At 38.2% G+C, this 24,363-nt stretch overlaps 1 protein-coding gene across 2 annotated transcripts; it reads right to left on the reverse strand.

Annotated features, from left to right (window-relative positions):
- Positions 1 to 19: 19 nt before the first annotated feature.
- Positions 20 to 22,702, reverse strand: KDM1B (lysine (K)-specific demethylase 1B). 2 transcript variants are annotated; one of them, XM_010072944.1, is made up of 20 exons: positions 22,613 to 22,702; positions 21,662 to 21,786; positions 19,755 to 19,844; positions 18,864 to 18,975; positions 18,040 to 18,156; positions 17,026 to 17,064; positions 15,739 to 15,943; positions 14,448 to 14,632; positions 13,440 to 13,616; positions 12,476 to 12,550; positions 10,954 to 11,091; positions 9,075 to 9,246; positions 7,938 to 8,065; positions 6,368 to 6,499; positions 5,905 to 5,979; positions 4,871 to 4,987; positions 3,924 to 4,049; positions 2,309 to 2,431; positions 228 to 380; positions 20 to 103 (listed from the first exon to the last, which is right to left on the reverse strand). In XM_010072944.1, the coding sequence occupies exons 1-20, from the start codon at positions 22,700 to 22,702 to the stop codon at positions 20 to 22; spliced, it is 2,463 nt and encodes an 820-aa protein (XP_010071246.1). The 2 variants fall into 2 exon arrangements, with proteins under 2 accessions (XP_010071246.1, XP_010071247.1); XM_010072945.1 differs by lacking the exons at positions 7,938 to 8,065; positions 9,075 to 9,246; positions 14,448 to 14,632; positions 15,739 to 15,943.
- Positions 22,703 to 24,363: the final 1,661 nt, after the last annotated feature.

Genomic DNA, 24,363 nt, shown 5'->3' on the forward strand with positions numbered 1-24,363 from the left:
AAACACAAAATTTCAGTACTTAAAATGCTGCTATTTTGCTTGCTTCTCGAACGCCACTCAAGTAAGCTCCTGTAACAGTCTGAGGAAAGTGCCTGTTTGTGGCCTGTATTTAAAAAGAGAAAAAAAAAAAATCTATGTCTAGATTAATGGTGTTGGTTAGCAAAAGACAATCCTTCCTAAGAATTAGTTCCCCAATAACCTTAATCATTAGTAACAAAGATACTTACCTCACCAGCAAAAAAAACTTTTCCTTGTATGTCTTCAGCCATAATGTCGTAAGCTTCCCCGCTGCCCCCCGTTTTCACAAAACTATATGCCATCTGGAGCCAAGGGTCTTTGCTCCATCGAGTAACAAAAAACTTCACTGGGTCAGGAACCTCCTGCATAATCAAAGTAAAAGTTATGCACTGCAAAGAAAAGCTTGTAGGTGCAGAACTTTTTCTCATAAACAGTTGCTTGTAATCTTTAGAGTATGTAGTAGTATTCCAATACAGATCACATTCCACAATTAAATTCTCATTTTATTTATTATACTACAAACCACAAAGATAACTGCTTGCTAGACTTGTCTGACATGTGAAACATCACAGCTGCACTGTTTTGAATGCAACACATCTGGATATTGCAATATACCTAGAACTACCCATGAGGAAAAAAAAAATCCTCAAAATATTCTTGCAAACAGATAAAATACCAGTATCGACACTATTCCATATGTTTGGATGTATAATGTAAGCACTTTTTATCTTGGTAAGGCATGATGCTTTCAACTTCAAGCTTGTTAAATCTCAAAATGTAATCTTTATTTTGGAGATAATTTTATTCCAATGGAGAAATAACATTACCTAAAATCAGAAAATGAGCTTGTTTGAAAACTAGGTTCAGGGAGAAAACAAAAACAAAGTCAGAGAGTCTGTAGCTAAGCCATGACAGTCATACTGTGTATTCTTTGTCACACTGCAGCATGCAAATTCCACAAAATTCTACCAAAAAGAGCCTGGATAACAATTGTGTGAAGGCTTAGTCAGCTCCAGCTGTGTCTTACTCTTGAGGAGCTTGTGACAGGTAAACAGAAGCACCCCTGGCTGCCTCTTACACCACATCTTGTATCAACAAACAGACTATTCCGTTCAGGCAGCACTTTAAAACTCCAGCAGTGAAGACAATGTTTAGCCAAGTATAGCAAGTTTCACAGACATCCCAGAAGATGTTCTGGTACACCCTGGAAGCTACCTTGTCTTTGAAAATCCTGCTGCACTGTGGACAGATGACTGAAACTCACAATTGCTATAACCCACAGAGACAGACCTGAAAAATCACTCTTCTAGCCTAGACTGGCATCAGAACCAGAGACCCATTTGCTACCTCTCCATTCTCATGAGATCAAAATGGCAGGTATATGGACTTACATTGCACGTGATTCCGGTAAATGTAAAGCCATTACCAAACAGTATATTTGCTAGGAAAAGCTGAGCTTTCAGATGGTGAAATTCTTCCCGAGATCATTATTCCTAGCATCTGAACCATCAGTAAAACTTGAGATCACCCATGAACATTAATACAAGCATTCCTTGGGATCTGACTACTCTAAGTAATGCAAATAACATTGCTAAGTGATAGTCTTCTGCTTGCCCCAGATTTCTCTGATTTTCCAATTAATTTTTATCCTACTGACAAGCTGGGGGAAGGAAAAAAAGGTAGAAATGTTCATCTAAATTTTTTTTGTTTTGTTTGGTTTTAAAGTCAGGCTGCAGGGCTCTTTGATAGATGATTTTGTCTGTACTTCCATCCCAAGACAGCTCATGAAGGGTTGTTTCTTTTTAGAAGAGTAAAGGATTTGTCTAGTTTGGTTTGGGGGTATTGTAATTTCAGTCGCTTTTTACATGTGGGGGCTGGGGAAATCATAATCAAATTCATCTATCTAAAAACTTTTACAATGTATTGGAAATGGTAATAACCAAAAAAGTCTGGAAAAAGTGACAGCTAAGAAGTACATTTGTGTTACCTGCCTAAAGTACTGATTTTAATTAATTTTCCTTTCTAAAGCACTTTAAAGGATTTCATACCTGGTTTTCAGTTCATTACCATTTTCCTTCAGACAGATCTAAGATATTTCAATTCACATTTTTCACACGAGAGACCAAACACTGTGTTTTTAGTGTATCTCAAAGGAAGCATATTCCCTCAAACTAACAAGAAAATAAAAAGTTTTAAATGCCAAAGGTTTTTCTCTACATCATGAAGTAATACAATCAAAAGCTTCATGTTTGTTGGCAAGTTCATTCATCTCTTAAGAGGCTTCTCTTACCTGCTCCTTAAACAGCTCTCGAAGTACAGTCATACACTGCTGCACCACTTGTTTATCATCCAAATTCTGAATGGTTGTCACAGCATCTCCAGTGACCACTGACATTAAAATGCTTTGTTTTCCCTAAAAACAAGACATTAACATGAGATAATTTCAAAATTATTAGGTTATTAAGTATTTCTTGAAGAGTCCCTTTTCATTGCTTTTGACCAAGAGATTTTCAGCTGCAAAGTAACTTTTGTTCTACAGAAAAGTGGTTTTGATTCCTTAGAATAAAGGGTGCCTATTCTACAGTATTTATGTTCAAATGGCTAACATCCTCTGATGTCTTGTTCACAGATCTGTGCTCAGCCCCTTTTACACCTTTGTGAATTCACTGAAAAGTTCCTATCTGCCTATTTAAAGGCTACACACAAAGATTTGACATTTATAGTGTTATTCTTTGCAAGAGACCTCTTAAGCTCCAGTTCTGTGGCAAAATTCCACTTCAACTGTACTCCAGTTTCAAAAGGTGGTAACAAAGAATCTAAATACTAGTTAGGTATGGTTTGGATTACACCAATACTAAGTTCTTACCAGCAGATTTTGGCCCAAGAAATGAAAGCTCAGTTCTACTGTGTTACCATGCAGAAGTTTCAAAGGGGAAGTGGTGACTATAGAATAGCACACAGGTTTGCAGCTCCTTTAAAGAACTCTCTCTCTCTCTCATTTAGAGAAGGCAATTCTTCTGTTAATAAACTTGAGAGCTAGCAGAGAATAGCTGTTATGCAAATTAATAATTCTATCTCGTGTCTCTGGATGGCACCAGCAAACTGAACCTCATCTAGAATGCGCCTTAAAGTCCGGAAGAGAAAACTTGTTTAAGGAAAGTCATATACAGGTACAGACAGTGTAGTAACAGCACAACCTTCACAGGATGGTTTCCTGTAAGAAACCATCTTAGTTTGGTTTGGAGTAAGCCATAAGGTTACAAAATGGCCTTTTGACTGCTGCCAAGTCAAGCAGCAGTTGTTAAAAGCATGACAAGGTAGGATATAAATTTTTAACATCTTTCTCTTTCGTGCCATTTCCAGACAGACATGGTATCAATGCACTGGTTTTAATTTGGTTTGAAATTCATTAATTTGGGACTGACCTTACAGACCTCACTTTCATACAAAACCTAGTCTTTGTCTTTTCTTCTGCCATTCCAAAGTTATTCAGGCTAGTGCAAGCCATTAAGTGTTAATCAGCCAAAATGGTATTTTAAACAGGATTTTTAGCTGATTTAAATAAGGGAACAGAAGTCCTAAACTGGAAGTGACTGGTAGATTTTTTGCCATATTAGTACATCTGCAGTCAGGTATTACAGACTTGTTTTCAGGATAGTTTGAGAATAAAAGCATTAACTCACTTGTATATTATTGTGTATCCAAAAGTAGAAAAACATTCCTATTTATTACAGTGAAGTATCTATCAATCAGCTTTTTCTTGATAAATAACACTGCTTCCACTGCTTTTAACAGTTGTGGGGGAAAGGAGAAGACAGAAACTTTCATTGTTCAGTAATTATTGCACCTGGATTCCAAACTGAATTTCTGAAGGGCCAACAGAAGATACAGCTAGCATATGATACCTCTGGATCCATGTCATAGAAAACACTGAAGAGCCCACGTTGGCTGGAATTGGGTGGAACATGACCAAAAAAATCAGCTCCTTGAATTTTGCTGTCCCAAAATCTGTAAGGAAACTGCAAGGCAATCTAGAGAGAGAGTGGGAGAGATGGAATGAAAGCATTTCATACCATAAAACTCATAAATGGATATGGTGTATGTTCTTCTAATTATTTTTCCCTTTTCCACTCAATTAGAGACACGCAGTTCTATGAGAGGGTCTTAACAGAGACTATATGGACCTGTCCTCCAAGGGGCACCGGGAATGTGCCCCACAAATCACAAACGCAGAGACTATCAAATTCACAATGGAATTCACTATGGAAAAATTCAGCAGAATTTTTACAAACCTAATGTAGAACTTAGTGATCCCCATCCTGTGTGTGCGGTTTCTGAATCTTGCCTTTAAATTTCAACATTGTTCTAATCCTGTTTCTGGCATTACTTCTGTTACTGTTTTTTTCTTAGCACACATCTTACTAGGGATCTTTTCAGGAGATCTTCTTGCACTGGGAAAGGGTAGGAGATTTTCCACTGGTCAAATACACAACTTCCAGTATTCTTCTGAAATAGTTTATGTATTTATTAGGTCAAAAGGACTTGGAACAAGCATATTATTAGAATTCTGGAAGAGCCAAGACCATCATGAAGGCATGCTCAAAATTAGGCACAAAACCTTTAAGCTGGGAAATGATTCTGCAAACAATTTCTTTAACAAACCCACCAAGTTGGGAAATCTAAGAAACAGAAATACACGTGATCCCCAATAGCATTTTGCTCTTCTGGGCTACTGTATACAAGTAAAACCAAATGCATAATAATTCCTGAGAAACACACACCAAAAGCAAGAGGGACAAAGCAGTCAATGTTTCTAGGAAAAGAAAATTAAATATAATCTGAAATTACTTACTTTCTCAATGACTCCTGCTCCCAAACTATTAATGGCTTTAATTTTTTTTTCTGATAGTGGAGGATTAAACTGAATGGCATTTTTCTGAAGAAGGGCCAGTGGTATAGTCACTAATACCTGAAATAAAAAAATTACAATGACAACAGTAGCAGAAACTGAATACTGCACTTAAGCCTCCCAGCATCCTCTCAACTACCTTGAATTGTTCTTGTAGGATGAAGCATAATACTCATCAGACATCTCTAGGTTAGTGTCTGGTTTTACTCCCCGTTAATGGGAAACACATGCCTTACATTCAGGTGAGAACATATCCTGCAGTTCACTGGTTTGAAGTTGCAGTCTGTTGAATGGCTTGTATCAGAGTTGCTGATCATGCTACTAATTCTAATACCTCCTGTAAATTATAGTCAATGGCTCTCAAATTAACAAAGCTGTCTTTTGGAAAGCAGAGAGTACTGTCATTGTTTTGGTTTGTTTTTTCTTCCTTCTCTTATTTAAAATACGGTCAGGGACATTGTTGATGTCAGTCCAATCTTGATCAAGTTTATGGATCATTTTAAAAATTACTAAAATCTAAATTACGCAGCATGAAGCATGTGGGGATATAGGGAATAAGGGAGACTGAGACATATGGTTGTCAAGTCATGCATACTAAAGGGAAAAATTTTAACAGGGCAGATTCACCTGCTAAATGGGGTAAAGCTGAGCAGGGAATGGAACCAGAAAACGTTAACTGTCACTTCAAAGACCAGATAAAAATCTATTTGCTTCACATTTTTAGTACTACCTTTACAGTCATTAGTTCTTCAAATCAACTAGTACTCCAAACTCAAGCATGCTCAACACAAAACAGGACATCCAAACCCAGGTCACTACAATATATATGAGTTTTCATCTTTGAGTGGGGAGAAATTGGCCTAAATAGTCTTCTGAGGGGAAAAAAAAAAAAAAAAAAATGGTTGTGTGGATATGTACTGTGGTCAATATTGTTTCTGTGTTCCCTAAAGTCCTTAATCCTGGAGCATGCTGGCTACCTTTTGTGTTGTCCACACTGTTCCATCTGCAGTAGTGACCTGTAATTCTTCACCAGAATAGTCAATACTCCGTACCTATTCAAAGACAAATTGAAGATTATATTACAAAATCTACATAGGCAATGAAAATTCAGACACAAGTACCTAATATTGCACCAGTCTGCAAACTAGAAATTGAAGAACACAAATTTCCAGAGAAATAGTGAAAGAAAAAAGTAGCCTTCGTGGGAGCTGAAAAAGAAAAATCATTATTTAACATAAAGGCTCATCACATCGTAATATTTAAGTACTGATAGTCCTCAGAGAAGATATCTAGAAATTATGGAATTTTATCCTCTTTTCTTAAATGCAAGTTGAAATAATCACAGGCACAGATCTGCCTGGTATAAAAGAGTACAAAGATATTATTGGGTGCTTCAGAGAAATCCAAGACAGGCACTGCATAAACATTTTCCAGACTCACTGGGAAATTCAGCCGGATGTCCAACCCTTCTGCCAATTTATCAATCACAGTAGAATATCCCACAGTTACAAGAGTGTGATCTCCAGCAAACTGGGCAAAAAATTCATTGTGGTCCCATGAGCGCGCAGATACCTGTGGACAGAACATAACCAGCTGTCTCTACTGATGAGGTACCAGCAAAAGTCCCACAGTTTAGAAGAAGCCACCATAATTCCCTTCACAATTGTGGGGGGGGGGGCGGGGGGAAATGTGGTGCAACGCTGACAAAAGCAAACTGCTTATTTACCTAAGGCCACTGTACAACCTATGAACTGCTGGATTAAGAAATGTCATTATATGGGTTGGTCCCTAGCAGGTCATTTATAGTTCTGCTTGGTAGAGAAAATAAGGAAAGTGGTACAAAAATTCAGATGGATTGCAGTGTATTTATTTCAGTTTTCTGTCTCTAGCAAAGAAATTAGGTTTTACAGCCTTAAGACTTCAAATAAAAATGGAAATACTTTCTTTCCCAATATGAAGGGGAAAATAACATATTAAAAAAATCTCAATGGAATTTTTCTGTCACTTTGGAGGTTCTTCCATTATATCTTTCATTGACCTTCTCCCCCCACCTCTGCAAAGTCATAGTTAGTACAACTGCAGTATTTGCACTAAGCAACCACCACGTAGCCGTGAAAAATCTGAAGCAATTCTCAAACTGCTATTCAAATGCCAATTCCTATCACTGCAGTTGCATTTACTTCATGTTTTGATTTTAAAATTGAAGGTAAGATGGATTTTAACATCTTTCTTATTTCCCCTGGCTGCTCATGAAGTGTGAAAGCTTGACATAACAAAATATTTTCCACTGACTGCCCTAGTAGAGCATAGTCTTGCAGATTTTTGTTATATCCTCATGTGCTTCTCAGTTCAGAGCAGATTTATGCATCTGCACACATCAATCAGCTGTCCCACTACCATAGTACAATCAACCCTAAATATCTTTAACCTAAAGCAACGGGACTAAATAAATAACGCACTGCAATCATCATCCTACTTCGGTATTTCCTGAACCTGCCTGGTTAAAACTGAAGTCAGGAGGAAAGCCAAGTATCATGTAGTGAACAGAATACCTAGGAGTGGTGAACGGGGGCCCACCGTCAGGGTGTTGGGACACTTCAGAAGTTAAATGCATTTATTCTCAAGATACCTAGCAAGGTAGACAAATACCTCAGTTTTTAAACACAGAACCGAGAAGCAGAAGTCACACACAACATCTGAGGAAGAGTAACTCTCCTGTGAATCCTACCACCCAGCATCTCAGCAAAATGCCCTACTCCACTGCACTTCTGGTCTCAACTTCTACGTTGACATGCCAGAAGCATGTCGAACTCCCATCTGATTACCTAAGGCAGTGCTGAAGTCAGTGCCTCAATGCTTTTAAAGAACAGGTTAGGGGCAAAGGGACAGTTTAGGGGTAGCTGATTCTTCCTTTGGGGCCATGGGATGGATTGGATGACTTCTCAATGTTACTTCCAACACTATTTTCTATGATGCTTAACCGCTTCAGAACGCAGCTGTCAAAACTCACCTGAGAGAGATTGCTGCCACAGGCATACTCCAAATTACTGAGATGGAACTGCAGGACTTTTTCTTCCAGCTCACTGAACTGGATACCAGACTCCTGAATAAAGGCTTTATAGATCTCTTGTATTTTTTCTGCGAAATAAATGTTTAAAATAAGAATATAACATAAATTTGTCAGAAGTCCTACTGCATTTCAATATGCTGTTCCCTGGATCACAAGATTTCCAAGCTTATTGCTAATTTGCACTAAGATGTTTTTCTTCTCATAGAAATAAATGCAAGATCTTTCGCATGATTAAATACAACTTCATTCTTTAACCGTAGGTTTCCTCTGTAAAATCTTCAACAAGGAAACATAATTCAGGAAAAAGACGTTAAAATGGTTTCAAATTAAAAAAAAAAAAAAAAGAAACAGACTGTACAACAGCATAGCTGGGCTAGCCAATTGAGACAGGAGAGCTATCATCAATATACAGTTGAAGATATATCAAGGAAAACACACTTTTCAGATAATGGAGAATTGTTGCCAATAAATCGTGCTTAATTTTTACGAAATCAAAAATGCTGAGAAATTTGATCCAGAGTTTGCTAAAGAACATAGGAGTTGCTAATTCTGGCTTACAGAATCCATGCTGAAAAGATTCAGGAGGCAGCCATTTCTGGACAAGTTTACTTTTTGTTGTTGAATATGCTTGCATGCTGTAAGTGTGGTGGGCTTTACCAATGGAGATGGGATTATTCTTGCCAGCAAAAGGTTTTGATCAGGCTCTTTTTTAGATGGATAGTCAAAAACTATAAGAGTTATGGCTAGTTTATGGCCTGCTTCAGCAAGAAGAAAGTCTTTTGAACTGCTAGTGCCACTAGTTACACTGAAAAAGCTACATCATGAAAACAAGATACTACATCAGAAGTCATACAGTATTATAAAAATCTTCAAATTAGGCTTCCTTAAAAGTTACAAGTTGTCTGTGTGTATACGACAGTCAGTCTCCCTTTGTCCTCCAGAGACGCATGTCATCACTGTTGGATTTAAGGTCAGATGTACACATGTACACTTCTAAAAAGTTCTGATGTAAAAGCCAAATATAAAACTCTATGAAGACAGCCAACATCTTCACTTAGCAATACACCTCCCACTTACCACCAAGAGGAATGTCTTGATGCTGGGTTTTATCTTTTCTCCACTCGGAGACGACATCTAGGATGGCATTGAAATGAAAGTCCATACGTTTATCAATAGTGGGATCTGTTATCCTTCCACCTTCCTGGATCAAGTCACATTTCTCCCCTAGTTTGTGCATTGTAATGCCAAGCTTAAGAAAAAGACATTTTATTGCTTTTTAAGTATGGAAAAACTACAGTGCCTAGCTTGCTCAAAGTTATTTGAAGTAAGGTGAATCTCTCAGATTTATGTGTTGCCACTTAAACATGACTTCAAATTAGTCAGATTAACTCAAACTCGCATTCTCCTAAAACTGGGATGCTAACAATCCTTCTGTCCGTTAATTGTCCACAAACTGTTTTGCCCCACTCTTCCATCCTTTTCTTTATTGGGGATTCCCAGAAACCTAACCTCCAACTTTCCTGTCAGGCCAGGGGCTAGTACAGAGATGTTGGGTCTGGGAATCAAACATGATCATAGAATCATTAAGGTTGGAAAAGACCTCAAGGATCATCAAGTCCAACCGTCAACCCAACACCACCCAACCCACTAACCCATGTCCCGAAGCACCACATCTACACGTTTCTTGAACACCTCCAGGGATGGTGGCTCCACTGTAATCAAAGATATAATGGCAACACAGAGTTTACTTACAATGCAGATGATGAACCAGTCTCTTTCATTTTTACTTCACCTTATTCTCCAACTCGCCATTAAAATCAGTTCTTTTCTACAGCTTTCTGGTGCCTGATACGCAAACAGTTCCCTGCATTCAGGAACTGACAGGACGTTGCTTGCCAGTTACTGCCAATTTTATTTTCAAACAAGCAAAGAAAGAAATTATTTGGAATTAAATCTAGCATCTTGCTCTGCTTGTCCAACTTGTATTGATCACAAAACAGAGATAAATCAGAATAAAGATGTTTTTATGTTCTACAGAGTCAGTCTAGAGTGAATAGCACAAATAGAGCGCTAACTTCTTCCTGAGGCCTTGTTACTTAGGATGTGCTCCAGTGTTTTTCACATGTCCTCACATCTCTCTAGGCTGTTGGGTCACCACTGCAGATCTCAAGATACAGTTGGTACTTTGAATGAAAGATAACATCAAACAACCACAAAGGGATGGGCACCCAAGGTGTATTCAGAAGTCACTGCTCTTTACCTTATAACTACAACATGATTTAAAAAAAACCCCAAAAAATCAAAAAAACAATTTCCTCACAACATTGTAGAGCGCTAAACAGTTAAAACACCATGGGCTGGATTTGCACGCCTCTCTGAACATAATCCATACTTGGGTTCCACTTGGAGAAATCCTGCTTCCTGCGCAAAAAAAAACCCAACCCAACAAATTTAAAAAAAAAAAAAAAGAAAAAAGAAAAAAATCGAACTGCAGTGTGTTTGCATCAGTAGTCGTTAGACATATTCATCATAACTGGTGTAGGATTGTACTAGAAATATAGAGGCTGAGCAAAGGCAAGTCCATCACAGAAGTATGTGTTATGACAAAATAGCAACAGCCTCCCACGGTAAAGCCTTTCTCTGCTCTAAGGAAGTCTGCTGGGGACCTTTCACATTACTATCTCCAGAAAAGGGAAGAAAAGTGGTTTTTTTTCTGGTTCTGAAGCTGGTGCCACCTTGTTTTTCTTTACATAATGTGCCCGAAGCCATTCTACAGCCCTTCTCTGTCCCCAGCTGTTAGCAAAGATATAATGGCAACACAGAGTTTACTTACAATGCAGAACAGTATTTTCATCATGTCATGGAAAAGGACTCCCACCCTTACCCAGCCACCCAAACCTGGCTTTAACGACAGTTTTTCACTAGCAATAACACATGACCACTGCAGGGAACCCACTTGCTCACACATTAGTGCCACTGGGTTGTTGACACATCCATTGACGATTTGTGCACCTCTTCCAACAGTGACTCCTTTGAATGTCTTATCATCCCACACTCGGCCACCAATTCTGTCTTTAGCTTCTAAGACAATGACCTATGACACAATGCAGCCTAGTAAATTGTAAGATTTGATTATACTAAACATAGCTGTTTAACTCCGAGCAAAGGGGAAAATAAAACCAAAACATCCCAAGCAATCCAGCAATGCTAGCAATCTGAACACTTTCTTTTCATTTGTGGGTACAGTTAATTTATACATTTGAATTGTCCTTTAAAGGTTACCCTTTGAGATACACACATACAAAATAAGCTTTACTTTAAGAAATAATTGTAACAAAAATAAGCCTTTTAAAAAAAAAAAAAAGCTGAAGATCTATTCAGGAAATCTCAGAACTGGAGTTTAGGTTATTAAACACAATGATCTGGGTGCAGTGTCCATGTGAGGAAGTTCATACACATTTTAGAGAAATTTATTCCTGGGGTATTCCAAGAAAGCCCCATTCCTCTGTATTTCCACCATTCACACATACCTCCTTCAGCATCCACTACCTGTCACAGACAGACACAGGATACTGGACTAGGTGGATATAAGACTGAGTATGTTTATCCTTACTTTATCTTTTTATTTTTAGAGAAAGTATTTTTAGAGAAACTCCATCTCTCCAGAACAGTAGAAAGCAACAGTGTGTATTTTTCATTTTTTCAATGAAAATATATACAATGTATTTTATATATTTAATTCTTTTTTTTTTTAAAGTCCTGCCAGTTGATATTTATGTATTTCACTGCAGGACAGCTTTCCATGTGACTTGATATACAAAAAGGCTGCACTGCAATTTACTAGTTAGCAATCAAAGAATGAAATAATGGGGCTATAGGATTCAGGTTTTCATATAAATATATACATATACGAACATACAAACATATAAATCTGGAAAGTCAGATGCTCATTCATGTCCTTAAACATCAGCCCTGCAAACACTTCACGTGTAAAGAGTCCCATAGATTTTCATGATATTCTGATGTGTAAAATTACATCAATATGTAAATATTGTGAGATCATACTGTTAGTAAATTATAAATTTGAGGGAAAAGGGAAATACATGTGGTTTGCTTGTCTTTAATAAGCAACAAATAAGTACAGTAAAGTGCACAAGGGAAAGAAAATTTAATCTCAAACAGCCATCATCATCTACAGTCCCATTATTTGGACATGAATATCCATGTCTCCCCTATCCTCCCAACCCAAGTCTATGTAAAATATTCACTAGGTAAAATATTCCTGCTTTGTTGAATTTTAGATACAAATAAATTCTGTTTTTAAACAGCAGATTTACTCAATAAAACCCCAGATTTTAACAATTACTTAGGATGCCCTACACATAAGTGTTTGCAACAAGAATGTCCTTTTTCATTTTGATGAACGCTTTCAAAGCAGAGGAAATGTGAAGTGTACTGTGTACTGTGACGTTTCTTACCTTAATTCCAAAGTTGTGCAGTTGTCGGGCTGCTGCTAATCCTGCTGCACCAGCCCCAACAATAAGGACAGATTTCTAAAAAGTAATAAAAGATTTAAATAAATAAAAATAGTTAGAAGTATCATTGCACACTTCTTTTTCTTGCTAAGGTTAAAAATACCTGTAGGTTTCAGAAGTCTAGGCTCTCTTGTCCTCTAAAGTAATCTTAAAGATGCTAGTGCATTTAATATAAAGAAAAGATCATTTGTAGCTTTGAAAATAGTTACAATTTATCACCACTTTAGAAGCACGTCCCAATTTCTTTTAACAGAAACATCTGAAGTTATCAGTCAAGTAACAAAGTCTAACTGAAGTTGTCAGACAAGAAGCATGCTTCCCTTGTAACGATTTCAATCACAAATTGGGTTGACCAGTGAAAACTATTCTATAAATTCAAAACACATAGAAATACACTTTCCAAACATAAATCAACTTAAAATTTCTAGGAGATATACCATTACAGAATACATTAATTTGATAAGTTCCTGCGTGCTGGGAAGCAAGTTACCAGTCACAAACATGTACCCTTTAATCATAGTTACTGCAAACACATCTGGAATAGGTGTTTCCTCACCCAAGGAAGCAGAGGTGTATTACAAGGTTAAGCCATGAGAAGAACCTAAATGTATGGTATATTTTTCACACAGTTCCCATCCATCTGGAAAGCTCATAGGACTGAATTCCATAGATTTTAGTGAGGAAAAAAAGCCTTGCTGGGAAGAGTCCCAGGTCTGTAATTTCCCTAACCACTGAAGGCAGATGAGAACCATGTGAAAAACATGCAATGAGTTTGCTTTTAGGTGTAATTTTTACATAAACGTTTGGAATCGCAGGTAATGGCCAAAAAATCCAGAACCAAAAAAATATGACATGTGCCATTTAGCTTTATAGCACTAATAACACAGGGATAATTAAAGCAACTTACATTGTGGTATTCTTTAGGAAGAAGATACTGGTCAGGACTGACTGATAAAATCCCTGTATTAATTAGCCCTTTCCTTGTCATAAAATAAAGTATCCTCTCCATCTCCTGTACACAACGAATACGCACAAGCCCCCGAACAATGATATGATGGATACATTTTTGAGGGGTAAGAGCCTCCTGCAAAGGAAAAACAAAGAATAGAAAGTGTTATGTAATATTCAATTTTTTTAATGTGCTTAAATTATATTTAAACTGTAAACCAGATGGTAAAAATTAATCATCAATCAGGTTTCTGAGAGCATTTTAAAATCAAGTTTTGTGCAAGTTTCTTGCTAGCCAGCTTTACACAGTAAGGTAACAGTTTATTAAGCTAGGTTAACATTAGTACAGGAACAGAACTGAAATGCATCTCTGATTGCAAAATTAATCTACCTGGTGGCAATGATCACAATGACTTTCTGATAAAATCCATTCCAAGACGGCAATCCAAATTGAAAAATAGATTAATATCCTAAAACTTCACATAAATACAGACATCAGTATGTGAAAGTTTCAGTATGTGAAATTCCAGCAATTCCGTTGAAGGCAGTGTCACAGAGTTAGCATAAGTAAAAAGACAATCACGTCCCCGTACAAGTCATATGAAAAAAAAATAAAAAAATCCTAAAGTACCCACAAACACTTTTTAGAAATGTCCAAGCATCCCTGTAAAAGTTAATACCTGGGCAGACTCAGTAGAGTTTTAATACTTTTAAAACTTTTGTATTTTACTGCACAAGAAGCTCCTAGGCATTAAAATTTTAAAACAAACCAAACCATAAAAACCACCAAAAAACAATAACAAAAAAACAGCCCATCTCAGAATGGATTTTACAAAGTATGGGAGCAATTCTTCTGGTGCATAAAGAGACATCTAAGAAGAGAGCCCAATCCCTAAGAAGGGAGTCCACATCCCCCAAAAGTACCTATTATTTGTAAACAAACAAATTAACTATTAGCATCTCTTACCTTGCAGTTTGTATACCACAGAGCCAAAATCAGGTTTCTCAAAGCCAAGTACATGGTAGGGTCTCGTGAATATTCTGGGAACTCATAGAGCTCATCCAGTTCCATGACATCTGGCCTCACACAAAGTGCTTTCCCACATTCATTGGGCTGGTAAAAAGGCTGGAAATACTTGTTCATGCCTGCAACTGAACAAAGACACAGCAAGAACTAGTCATATTCCATCATATCTTCTGCGCATCCTTTTCCCTCTAAGACAATCCACTGATCCTAACGGAGCTTTCCAGCCTCTAGCCACTTTCAGAATGATTTCATTTAGATTGCTCTCCTCTCCTCTACCCTCTAGGCTGTGCAGTGTTAATTACCGTCCTGCTACTTGATGGGTACATCTTGGACTTATCAGAGCTTAAGTTTTGTCAGAGAAACAGCATGTGCCCTCGGGTGCCATTATGAGTCCAATAAGGAACAGGATCTAAACTCAAGTCTGAGGTCGAGCATCGCTGCCCAGGCTCATGCAACACTCTGAACCCCTTTCACCTTCAACTCCCTGTACTGCCCTCAGCGGGTAGTAAGTGAAAGGAAACACCCTCCACGTGCAGTATTGGTAGCTCTGTGTAATGAAGTTTTCTGTTTGGTAAGCAGATTAATATCTGTTGAATAGATGAACAGATTTATTTTCAGCACCTAAGGAGAGCAATGCCTGCTAAGATGACACAGAAGCTTAACTTTCCTCAAAGCACTCTCCCTGAGATGAGTATGGGAATCCTGAACTACCCTTCTCTATACCAAACCTATTCTGCAAGTCCGCACTCCCAGGCTGTCACTCTCAGAGCTGTCATTAGCAAAAAAATTCACCTACACAGAATCTGTGTGCCTTAAGAAATCAAATCCTTTTCTCCAGAGCCCCAAAGATCCACAATATCAAAACTAGCAGAATCATGTTTTGTTTTGATAAATCTTAAGAATTAAAATTTCCTTAAGAGCGTAAACAATCTTTAAGTACCTGCATGTTAATTTCCCATTTCTATAAACCAATGACAGGTGGTAAACAAAAAGCCTATGCGGTCTGTGCTTACTCCCTAAAGAAATGCCATACGGAATGTATTCCCTTTATCTTACAAATGAGCAAATTGCATCCAAGAAGTACAGAAGCTGTCACATAGAGTGCGTGTACTACTGCTGAGAACAGAACCAGTTTTTCTGAATCAGGAGCATTATGTGCCTTATAAATGCAGTTATAAGACAAAATTTATCACACCTATGTAAGCAACAGAGCCCTGCAGATGGCCCTTACCAGTCACATTAGGCACGCTCTTTAAGTGCTCTAACTTCACAAGGTTGGATTCACCAGGTAAGCGATTAGTGCTGGTACAGGATGGACTCATGCCCACGCAGTCTGGATAATATGCAGCTAGAAAGGGAGCTGCCACACTGTCTTTCAGCAAAGGAGGGAGTATGAGCATGGAGTACCACCAATGGTCTGAAACTTCAGCCACTCTCTGGCCAAGCGGAGAAGTGAAGGAAAGAGGGGAGAAGAGAACACGTCAGTACTTTGAAAAACGTTGGAAAATGAACCAATTCCCTCCCCTCCCTCCAAAACTGAGACCAAAAAAAGCACTAGAAGTACCAATCTCAGAATTGCAAGTCATAAAGACATTTTCTCTCCCTCTTTCCCCTTCCTCAGCCTGACACAGAAAACCTGTAGCATTGATCGCTCCCTCAGAAATGGAGCTGAAACTTCACAGACTCCACAGCCACGTGGAAAGCAAACAGATGAGCCATGCTATGACAACACATCTATCCCTTATCAGGCCCTTTATAAAGCATTTACAGTCGTTTATGCATCCAGAAATCTGATCTTAGAAAGGTCTAAGCCAACTGATCAATTTAGATTCTGCTATCCCCATCAAAGACCTTCTAAAACCCTAACAAACGCTAACGATTCTGAACAATTCAGCCTTCATTTACAAATCAAATATGCTTTTAAGGAAATAAAACCACAAAGCTTCTACCAGAATCAACAACAAACTGAAACATGTTTCCTGGGTCAGAGGTACCTCAGGTACACTTGCCAACGTTGGCTTACTGAACATGGGGTCATACTAAATCTGAAATGAAGGGTTCCACAATCATAAACCCATTGAAACACCAACGTACATCAAGTCTAGTTTTGTATTATGAGGGAAAGGAGAGAGAAAATATATTTTGATGTTGTCTTGCAGTCATCAAAAAGACGAGACTAGCTTGACTAAAGACCTGAAAGACAGGTAAATTTTGGGATGGAGACTTTTATTTGACAGCTGGCAACTGAATACTGTTTTGCCTGATCAAAACTGAGAATTAGGACTAAATATTGAATCACAGGCTAAGACTCAAAGACACCATGAACCACCTGAAAGCTAATTGCTATGGTAAGGGAAAAGAGGAAAAAGACAAGAAAGCAGAAGGCCCTAGGCTCTGTTGCAAAGTGTCTGACAGTTACCTGAGCAAAATGCATAAACACCACCATAACCGGACAAAGGACCAAGAAAAGATTGCTTTCATATCCTAGCATAAATGAGGAGGAACAGCCACTACTCACCAAGTCCTCAGGCATGGAACACTGGTCTGAGCCCTCAGTCTGAAAGAAAAGTGAATGGTATCAGAGCTATTCTTAAGCTGTACAACAAAAATGAAACATAATTGTCTATGGCATAGTTCTTTAAACTTAACAAATGAAAAATGTCTTAATCTCTGCTCCAGAAGGCTAGCACTATGTTAATAAAAATAAATAGTACAGAAATGCATAGTTAAAAAACACAACATACTGTAAAGCAAAAACACCCCAGAAAATGTTTCTTATTTGTTAAATTAGCCTCTACTTATCCGACATAAAAATATACATCCTATTGCATGAAATGGAGTGGAACACTCAAACAAACAAATGAAAAAAAAAACCCCAGAATTTTATAGAAAAATTCTGTAAATATCCCACACTTTCCAGGAAGATTCTTCCAGTCTAGACTATAAAAAAAAGTTGCTCATTTATTTTAGGAGTATCTTTATCACAAAGTTTCAAGATGAAATGCTGACCCATCTGATTTTCTTACTATCTTATTTTCACCTTATGTTTTTAACTGTATAAATTCTATGGCACTATAAGAACTCGTTCAAATTTCAGGAGTTATCTTCATGCCAAAGCTGAAAGTTTTCATGTAAAGCCCCATGACAGACTTGCTAAAAATTAATGAAAGCTCACTGAGCCTTTCCAATGCTTTCGTCAATAACGAAGTGTGGCCGAACAAAACCAAAATAAACATTTTGGTGCACATCTATTTAGTACATGCTGATGATCTTTCTGTAGCTTCAGAATGAAGGACTTTACAATTGACTGGGCAGACAAAGATATTCCAGATATATCTTTCTTGACATTCCCACTCGGGAAACCAAAGTCCAAACAGCACGTAGGCCTGTCACCGCGCAGCTCTCCAGGCCCCCAGACAATCATTTTGACATTAGAAACATTAAGTAGCAAACAAGAAGAAATCAATGTCTGCAAACAAGAAGAAATCAACTTGTTGTTAGCTTCAATATGAGCAAAACTCTTGTGTGTTACCTTGGTGGAATTGTTCAGTTTCATACCGCATCTGTAGGTTTTTGCTATTTGCGGTGTCAGCTGGATTTCCTTTGTCAGCTGACGCCACTTACCACAGTCTGGCTTTGTGCACTGCACCTACAAGTCAAAAAACAAACATGTTTTTACTTGTTGCTGTCTGATTACAGATAAGATTAATGAAGCGTAACTAACCAATTAGAAAGCAGGGAGATGTTAGGAAGTTGCCAAATAGACTTGTTAAATTCGTTCCCATGTCATCCTCAGGTCATAAGCAAGACATTCGGTATACAGAAACCTTGTGCCCATCTCCTGTACAACTCCATTTCCCCCCAGAACCTAACTAATTCAGCATGCAATTACTATCGTCTTCTGCAAGCACTACTGCAAAAACACATTGTTCACCACTTCAAAAACAACAACAAAAAAAACCAACCACCACACTTGCTTCCATTCCAGTCTCTCTTCTTCTGCTCTCTTTACCAGGGAAATACAGAATCTCTTTTGGAATTCTTTCACACCTGTACTTTCCTATAGCTGGCACGCTCACTTTTCTCCACCTGGTCTTATTCTACTTGAACATCACACATCTTTGCTGCTACTGCACTGAAAAGCAACAGGAGGTTGTTCTTTGTGGGGTGTACAGAGGTCTCCAACAATGGAGAAGCTGATCAGAATTATTATCTTGAGCTTTTCCACAGTACTCTAATATTAGAAAACCCCCACAAGAACTCAGCTGACCTGCACTTGAAGATACAATATCAGAAACTCACATCAGAACATCACACTGAAATACACCCTATTACATAAATCACCCTCCATCTCACCCAGTAAGGAAGCTGTTGATCAGCCATGAAGGCTTTTGGACTGGGCTCACTTTTACCATTACTTGTCCAAATCCTTTTCCAGGCAGTATATTTCTCATAACCATCTTTATGGCTAAGAAGAAAGAGAAAAGAAAACAAGAAGCAGTCAGAAAGCTGAATATCTAGATCATTTCAAGCAACAGCAGTTATTCTAAAATTAAACATTTTATATAAGGACAGAGAAATGAGGCTGTAGAGAGTCCTGTATTTTTCCTATTAAGAAAGGAGAAAGACACAGTTCCTACGATAGCAATAAATTGCGTCCTGATCACAATGTCCTCTTGATCCTGAGCACAATTCCCGGTATCTAAGGCCTGGACTGAGTCACAGGTACTGCTGAGCACATAAGCACCCAAAAGTCTTAAGAGAGCTGGGATCAACTCCCAGTGAAACGGGAAGGAGCTTGGAGCTGAGAGCACTCCGTGAGCCTGACCACAGCCTTCACGGTCACTGAACCGCAGGAGTTAAATCTGCTCACTGATTTGATGTTAAGAGAGAGGCAAGCTCTTCTGAACTCAGACTGTAAAGTGAATTTGCTTTATAAAGGAAAATAGATTTACTTCGAACTGTTCTCATGATTTAAAATTCTCTGATGTTGTTTGAAAAAGCCAAAAGCTTCAGAATAGCTGTACACACAAGCCAGCCTGCCTAAAGGAACCAGAGTTGTTCAGGCGGCTGTGTCCATACAACACCTGCAGTTCTAGCACCAATATCTAAGCCTCGCTTTGAATAAACCGAACACAGAGGACAAGTCTTTGTATTATGTTAAGGTACGTGATGTTTCAACACTTGTAATGACTGCCAAATTTTAATAAGCACTGAAAAGGGCACAACCTTAACCGGCAAATCTACCTTCGGTAATAGTGGTCAAAACATTCATTGCAGAAGTGTTCCCCACAGGAGAGATGATACCATCTAGACGTATACCCATTTTTAGCACATCTGTAATACAGGAGACATAGAAATAGTTTTATGATACATTAAAAAAAAAAATCTTTCCATTGACAGTAGCACATTCTAGAACATGAACAAAATATTCAGGACAAACCAGGGCTTTATGTTACATTCATACAAATAACAGTTATATCATTTCAATTGTCTCAAACATTTCCAGTCTCCCAACTAAGCAACACCAGATGCAAAAGAGGCAAAATGTACACAATGTGCAGTTTTATAGTTGGTCTGGCTTCCAGCAACCTCCCACTAACAATGGTCAACTGAGCCTGTCTTAAGTACCCCTAAAGCAGCTGTTTCCTGAACATGAACCACGTTTGCTCTTACAATATGTGCTGTAACACACTAAGCGTTTTGCAAATGTGTAAGAAGACAAAGTCCCTCTCCACAGGAACTTACAGTTCCTTTACTTTGTTCTACTTTGTTCTGATATTGGTGCAGGGGTGGGAGGGATCATTTAAATGAGTATTTTTCTTGTACGTGTGATCAATTGATTCATAAATCTTTACAATGTCCTGTCCTCAGAACAACTGACAAAACTCTAAAGGCAAATCTGAACACAGAACAGATGTTGCCTATTTTTTTCACGTGACCGAGTTGGCTGCAATTTTAACCCAATGAAAGAAAACCCTGAGGAAGCAGTTACACATTCTGGGCATTTATTCCTTCTTACTCTCAGAAAGAAATATCCATCAGCAAAGATTATATTCACCAGACAACGCAATCGCACTTCACTTAAAAAACTCTCATTAAACTCCATGAAATGGTTCAAGATAAATCCACGAGGTAAAAAGCAGTGACCTAAGCTACTAACGGAAAGAGCCAGCCATGAAATCATCTCATCTCAAATAAACAACATGGAAAGTCTGTACTTGTTGGGGCAGGAGGGGTGGAAATCAAAACATTAAAGTAACAATTCAAAAAGATGACTAAGCAGTATCTATTGTTTCCTTAATAAAAAACCTAACACCACCAATGCTGATCTCTCAGGTGCTCCTTTCCCCTACAAGCCTCTTACGCAGCTGCCAAAACACTTGCCTTGCCTATGACAACATCCAGAATACAGCGACCTCCTGCTACCAGAGAACAATCCACACAGATCACTAAATGAAGCACTGAATTATTTTGCATCATTGGAAAACAAAGAAAGCAAGGGAAGCTTGTCCCAGTTAAAGAGGGAAGGAGGAATGCTGTACAATTACAGTTTGCCTACTGCAGAATGAGGTCTAACGTGTTGCTTATTACAGATACACCTCGCCGGTATCACGCATTCAGCACCGCCAGGATCAGAATGCAAAAGGACTCGTGGCAAGTACACAGAAAGCCAGGAACAACTTGAGAACAAAGAGTTCAAATAAGTGCAACTGTCTCCCAAGACTTAAAATTTCAAAGTCAGAATCTCACCTCAGACTGCAAAGCATTCCAATGAAAGACTGATAAAGACTTCCTGCAGTAGATGACAGTTTCACTTTCCATCTTGAAAGCAAGGTTAGCTTCCTCAGATTACACTAATACGCTCTCAGTTTCACAGAAGCAAGGTGTGTTCCAGAAGACACCGTTAAGAACATAAATAAGGATACTCTAAAGATATTCTATATCTGAAATAGCAACTTGCACAGTAGAAAGTTATCCACAACAGCAATAGCTTGTGACACTTTCCTGGCACCTTAAGACTCATGGAAGAACCTTTCGATTCTCCCTCTACATTTAAAAACCAAGGGATTTTTCAGAATATAGTTAGGATCCTAAACTTCAGCTGCAAGTTTAGAAAAGTCCATGGAAAATGCAAATAAAAAGAAACAAACCTTTCAGCTGCACTGGCAAAGCAAACGGGACATGTTGCAGTGCATCCAGCTTTTTCACACTTTCTATATTTCTTCTCTGATGCTTCATCATCATCATCTGCTGCTTCAGCTGCTTTCTTCTTCACCTAATAAAGAATAGCTGCAATCTGACCAGAAGTGACACAAACACATCTTCTACAAAATGGTGTTCAGAGAGTTTTGCAGGTGTGGGTAGCATCAAGTGGTTGAAATGGTACTAATGAACACTTTTGTATCCATTTTGAAATAGCTGCAGCATGAAACAGCTGTCAAAGTAGGTCAGTTTTTCTATGAAAAAAAAAAACCCCAGTAAGGCTGGAAATATCATTTAAAGCTAAAAATGTCTTGCCTTAGTCTAACAGATGCCATTGAAGACATTATAAGCAAAGCTTCCAGTTTAAATCATATTTTAAGCTCCATCACATGCTAATGAGTCAAGACCCATGCATACATTCTGTTTCTCCTCCAGAAAAAGAAAATCTCTTCTTCACGTGCTTATTGATATTAACTACTGGCAATCTTATCTGCATCTCAAATAAAACATTAGGGTAGGCTTGGGACTTTTTTTGGACTCCAGATCCAAAGCTGTTTACCAAATGTCTCTTCTGGGCCTCAAAGGTTCTGTGTACCGTGTTGTTTTAGGCCTTTGTCTGGATGGGCAGACAGCTTTGGCTGGCTATACAGAAATCTGTCACTGTATTTTTAACACATTGAGTACTTACAGGTTACATTAAGCATTTATCTTTTCTGAATATTGTTCACAAATAAGACACTTTGCCTACTTATTGACAGAATTAACTATTTCTCCCTCGCTCTGGATAACTACTCAAAGTCCTAACTTATCCATAGTGAAGCCCACTTTCTTTATAAATGTCAACAGAAAATAAAATCACCAGATTATGAATCCATGTGTTTTTAAATTATTATAAATACCTGTCTTCCAGAACTTCTCAGAGGAAGGCTGTCTGGAGACTGGTCCGAAGAACATGCCTTTTTTTTCGTTCGTACCCTTCCACTTGACATTGTATTGTTAGATCTGCCAAAAAAAAAACAACAAAAAACAAAAAACAAAAAACAAAAAAAGGAAGGCAGCAGTAGTTAAGAAAAAAAATTAAATTGCTTCACTTGGCAGAGCTGTCTAATCACCCGGGCAGTAGAGCCACTCTACTTTTGCCAGTTACCTAGGTAAGAATCTGGTTAGCATGACTATTAATTCAGGAGGAAAATGAGAATAAGTCCTTACGGGAAAGGAACAATACTACTATTTTAAACTAAATTCAGAGTTAAGATTAGATCCTTGAGTACATCTTGACAGGCTGTTCCTGGATTTTAGTAATCTGATTTGCATTACGTGAAGACTTGGATGGAATTTGGGTTGGCAAAGTGAACAGACATCAGCTCATAATGCAAGCATTGAAATACCACTCTGAGTAACGCTCGTCCTGCTAACTACTGATTTACTGGTAGCAAGAGATGTGCACTGTAAAGCACTTTCCCAAACAGCGTACTGAAGAGATGTTTCATAGCAGGTGAACAACCAGTTCCAAGACCTGCACACTCTCCTATTAAAGTACATCAGAATTTAAAGTCTAAACTGCAGTTGCATTGCAATTATTGGATTGGAATATTACAAACTTTGTTGTTAAGCTTACTATAGGAGAAAAGGTTTACACCACAAGAGAGCTCTCTATCTGTCTTTCAGTGCATCGATGGGAACACAGAAGAGACCACAGTTGATCACATAAGCTGTAAAGCATGGAGTGTGAGAAAGTATGCCACAGACATATGAAAGCATATTTTAAATGGTATTATCAAAGGCATTCTTTTCACAGGGAGTAAAACACAAATAAAGAGAGCTTAGAGGAAGAATTAAATCTAAATGTGCTCCACCACACACAGAAAGGAAGCGGAAATAAACCTCTTATGCTACAGCACTGTGTCATGAATGTCATCTTCTTGTAATAGGGAAAAGTTTGTAATTCTGCTTTTTTTAATATATTTGAGACTTCTTAATTCTCTCTGTTCTAGGCTGCATCTTGCTTGTTCAAGCTGACAGTGATGGACATGGTAGCAGTAGCTTTGTTCAGGAATTCTGATAAAAGTAAAGGTAACAGGAGAAGAGAATGGGCATTTTTACAAAGCTGCAAATTAAGCTGATGCAAATCAAGTAAACTGGTGCTTCATTCTTCTCTCAAGATAGAGGAAATCTATTTGGGGGGGAAGGGAAATCACATGATGATATCCACATAAGTGAAAAAACTAGTTCAGACAACCCAATACGAAAAATCAACTTGCTTTTTCGTATGCAACCCCACCCAATTATAACTATGTAGAGTGAGGAAAAAAAAGAATTAAGTCAATCTTTATTACCTAAAAAAAAAAACAAACCCAACACATCACTCTACCATAACTTACCATTGTATGGGGGGGGAGGGGGGGATATGAGGTTGGAGAGTAGAGAAAGGAAAACCAACCAGTTTAATTTACATGAGATTTCCCTAAAGTGCTGTGTAAGGCCCCAGGACATGGTAGCTTTTCCCCCCAGAGCTTTCCTTCCGGATCAGTGGCACAACAGTATCCCTCTGTATCACCTTAGCTGCTGACACAATCGTTCCTACATGCTGTTGCTTTCACAGTTGGAGGCTGCGAACAACCTTAGTGCTGAGCAAGGCACCAGGCAACCA

Source organism: Pterocles gutturalis, unplaced genomic scaffold, assembly GCF_000699245.1.
Source record: "Pterocles gutturalis isolate BGI_N339 unplaced genomic scaffold, ASM69924v1 scaffold43762, whole genome shotgun sequence".
NCBI lineage: Eukaryota > Metazoa > Chordata > Aves > Pterocliformes > Pteroclidae > Pterocles > Pterocles gutturalis.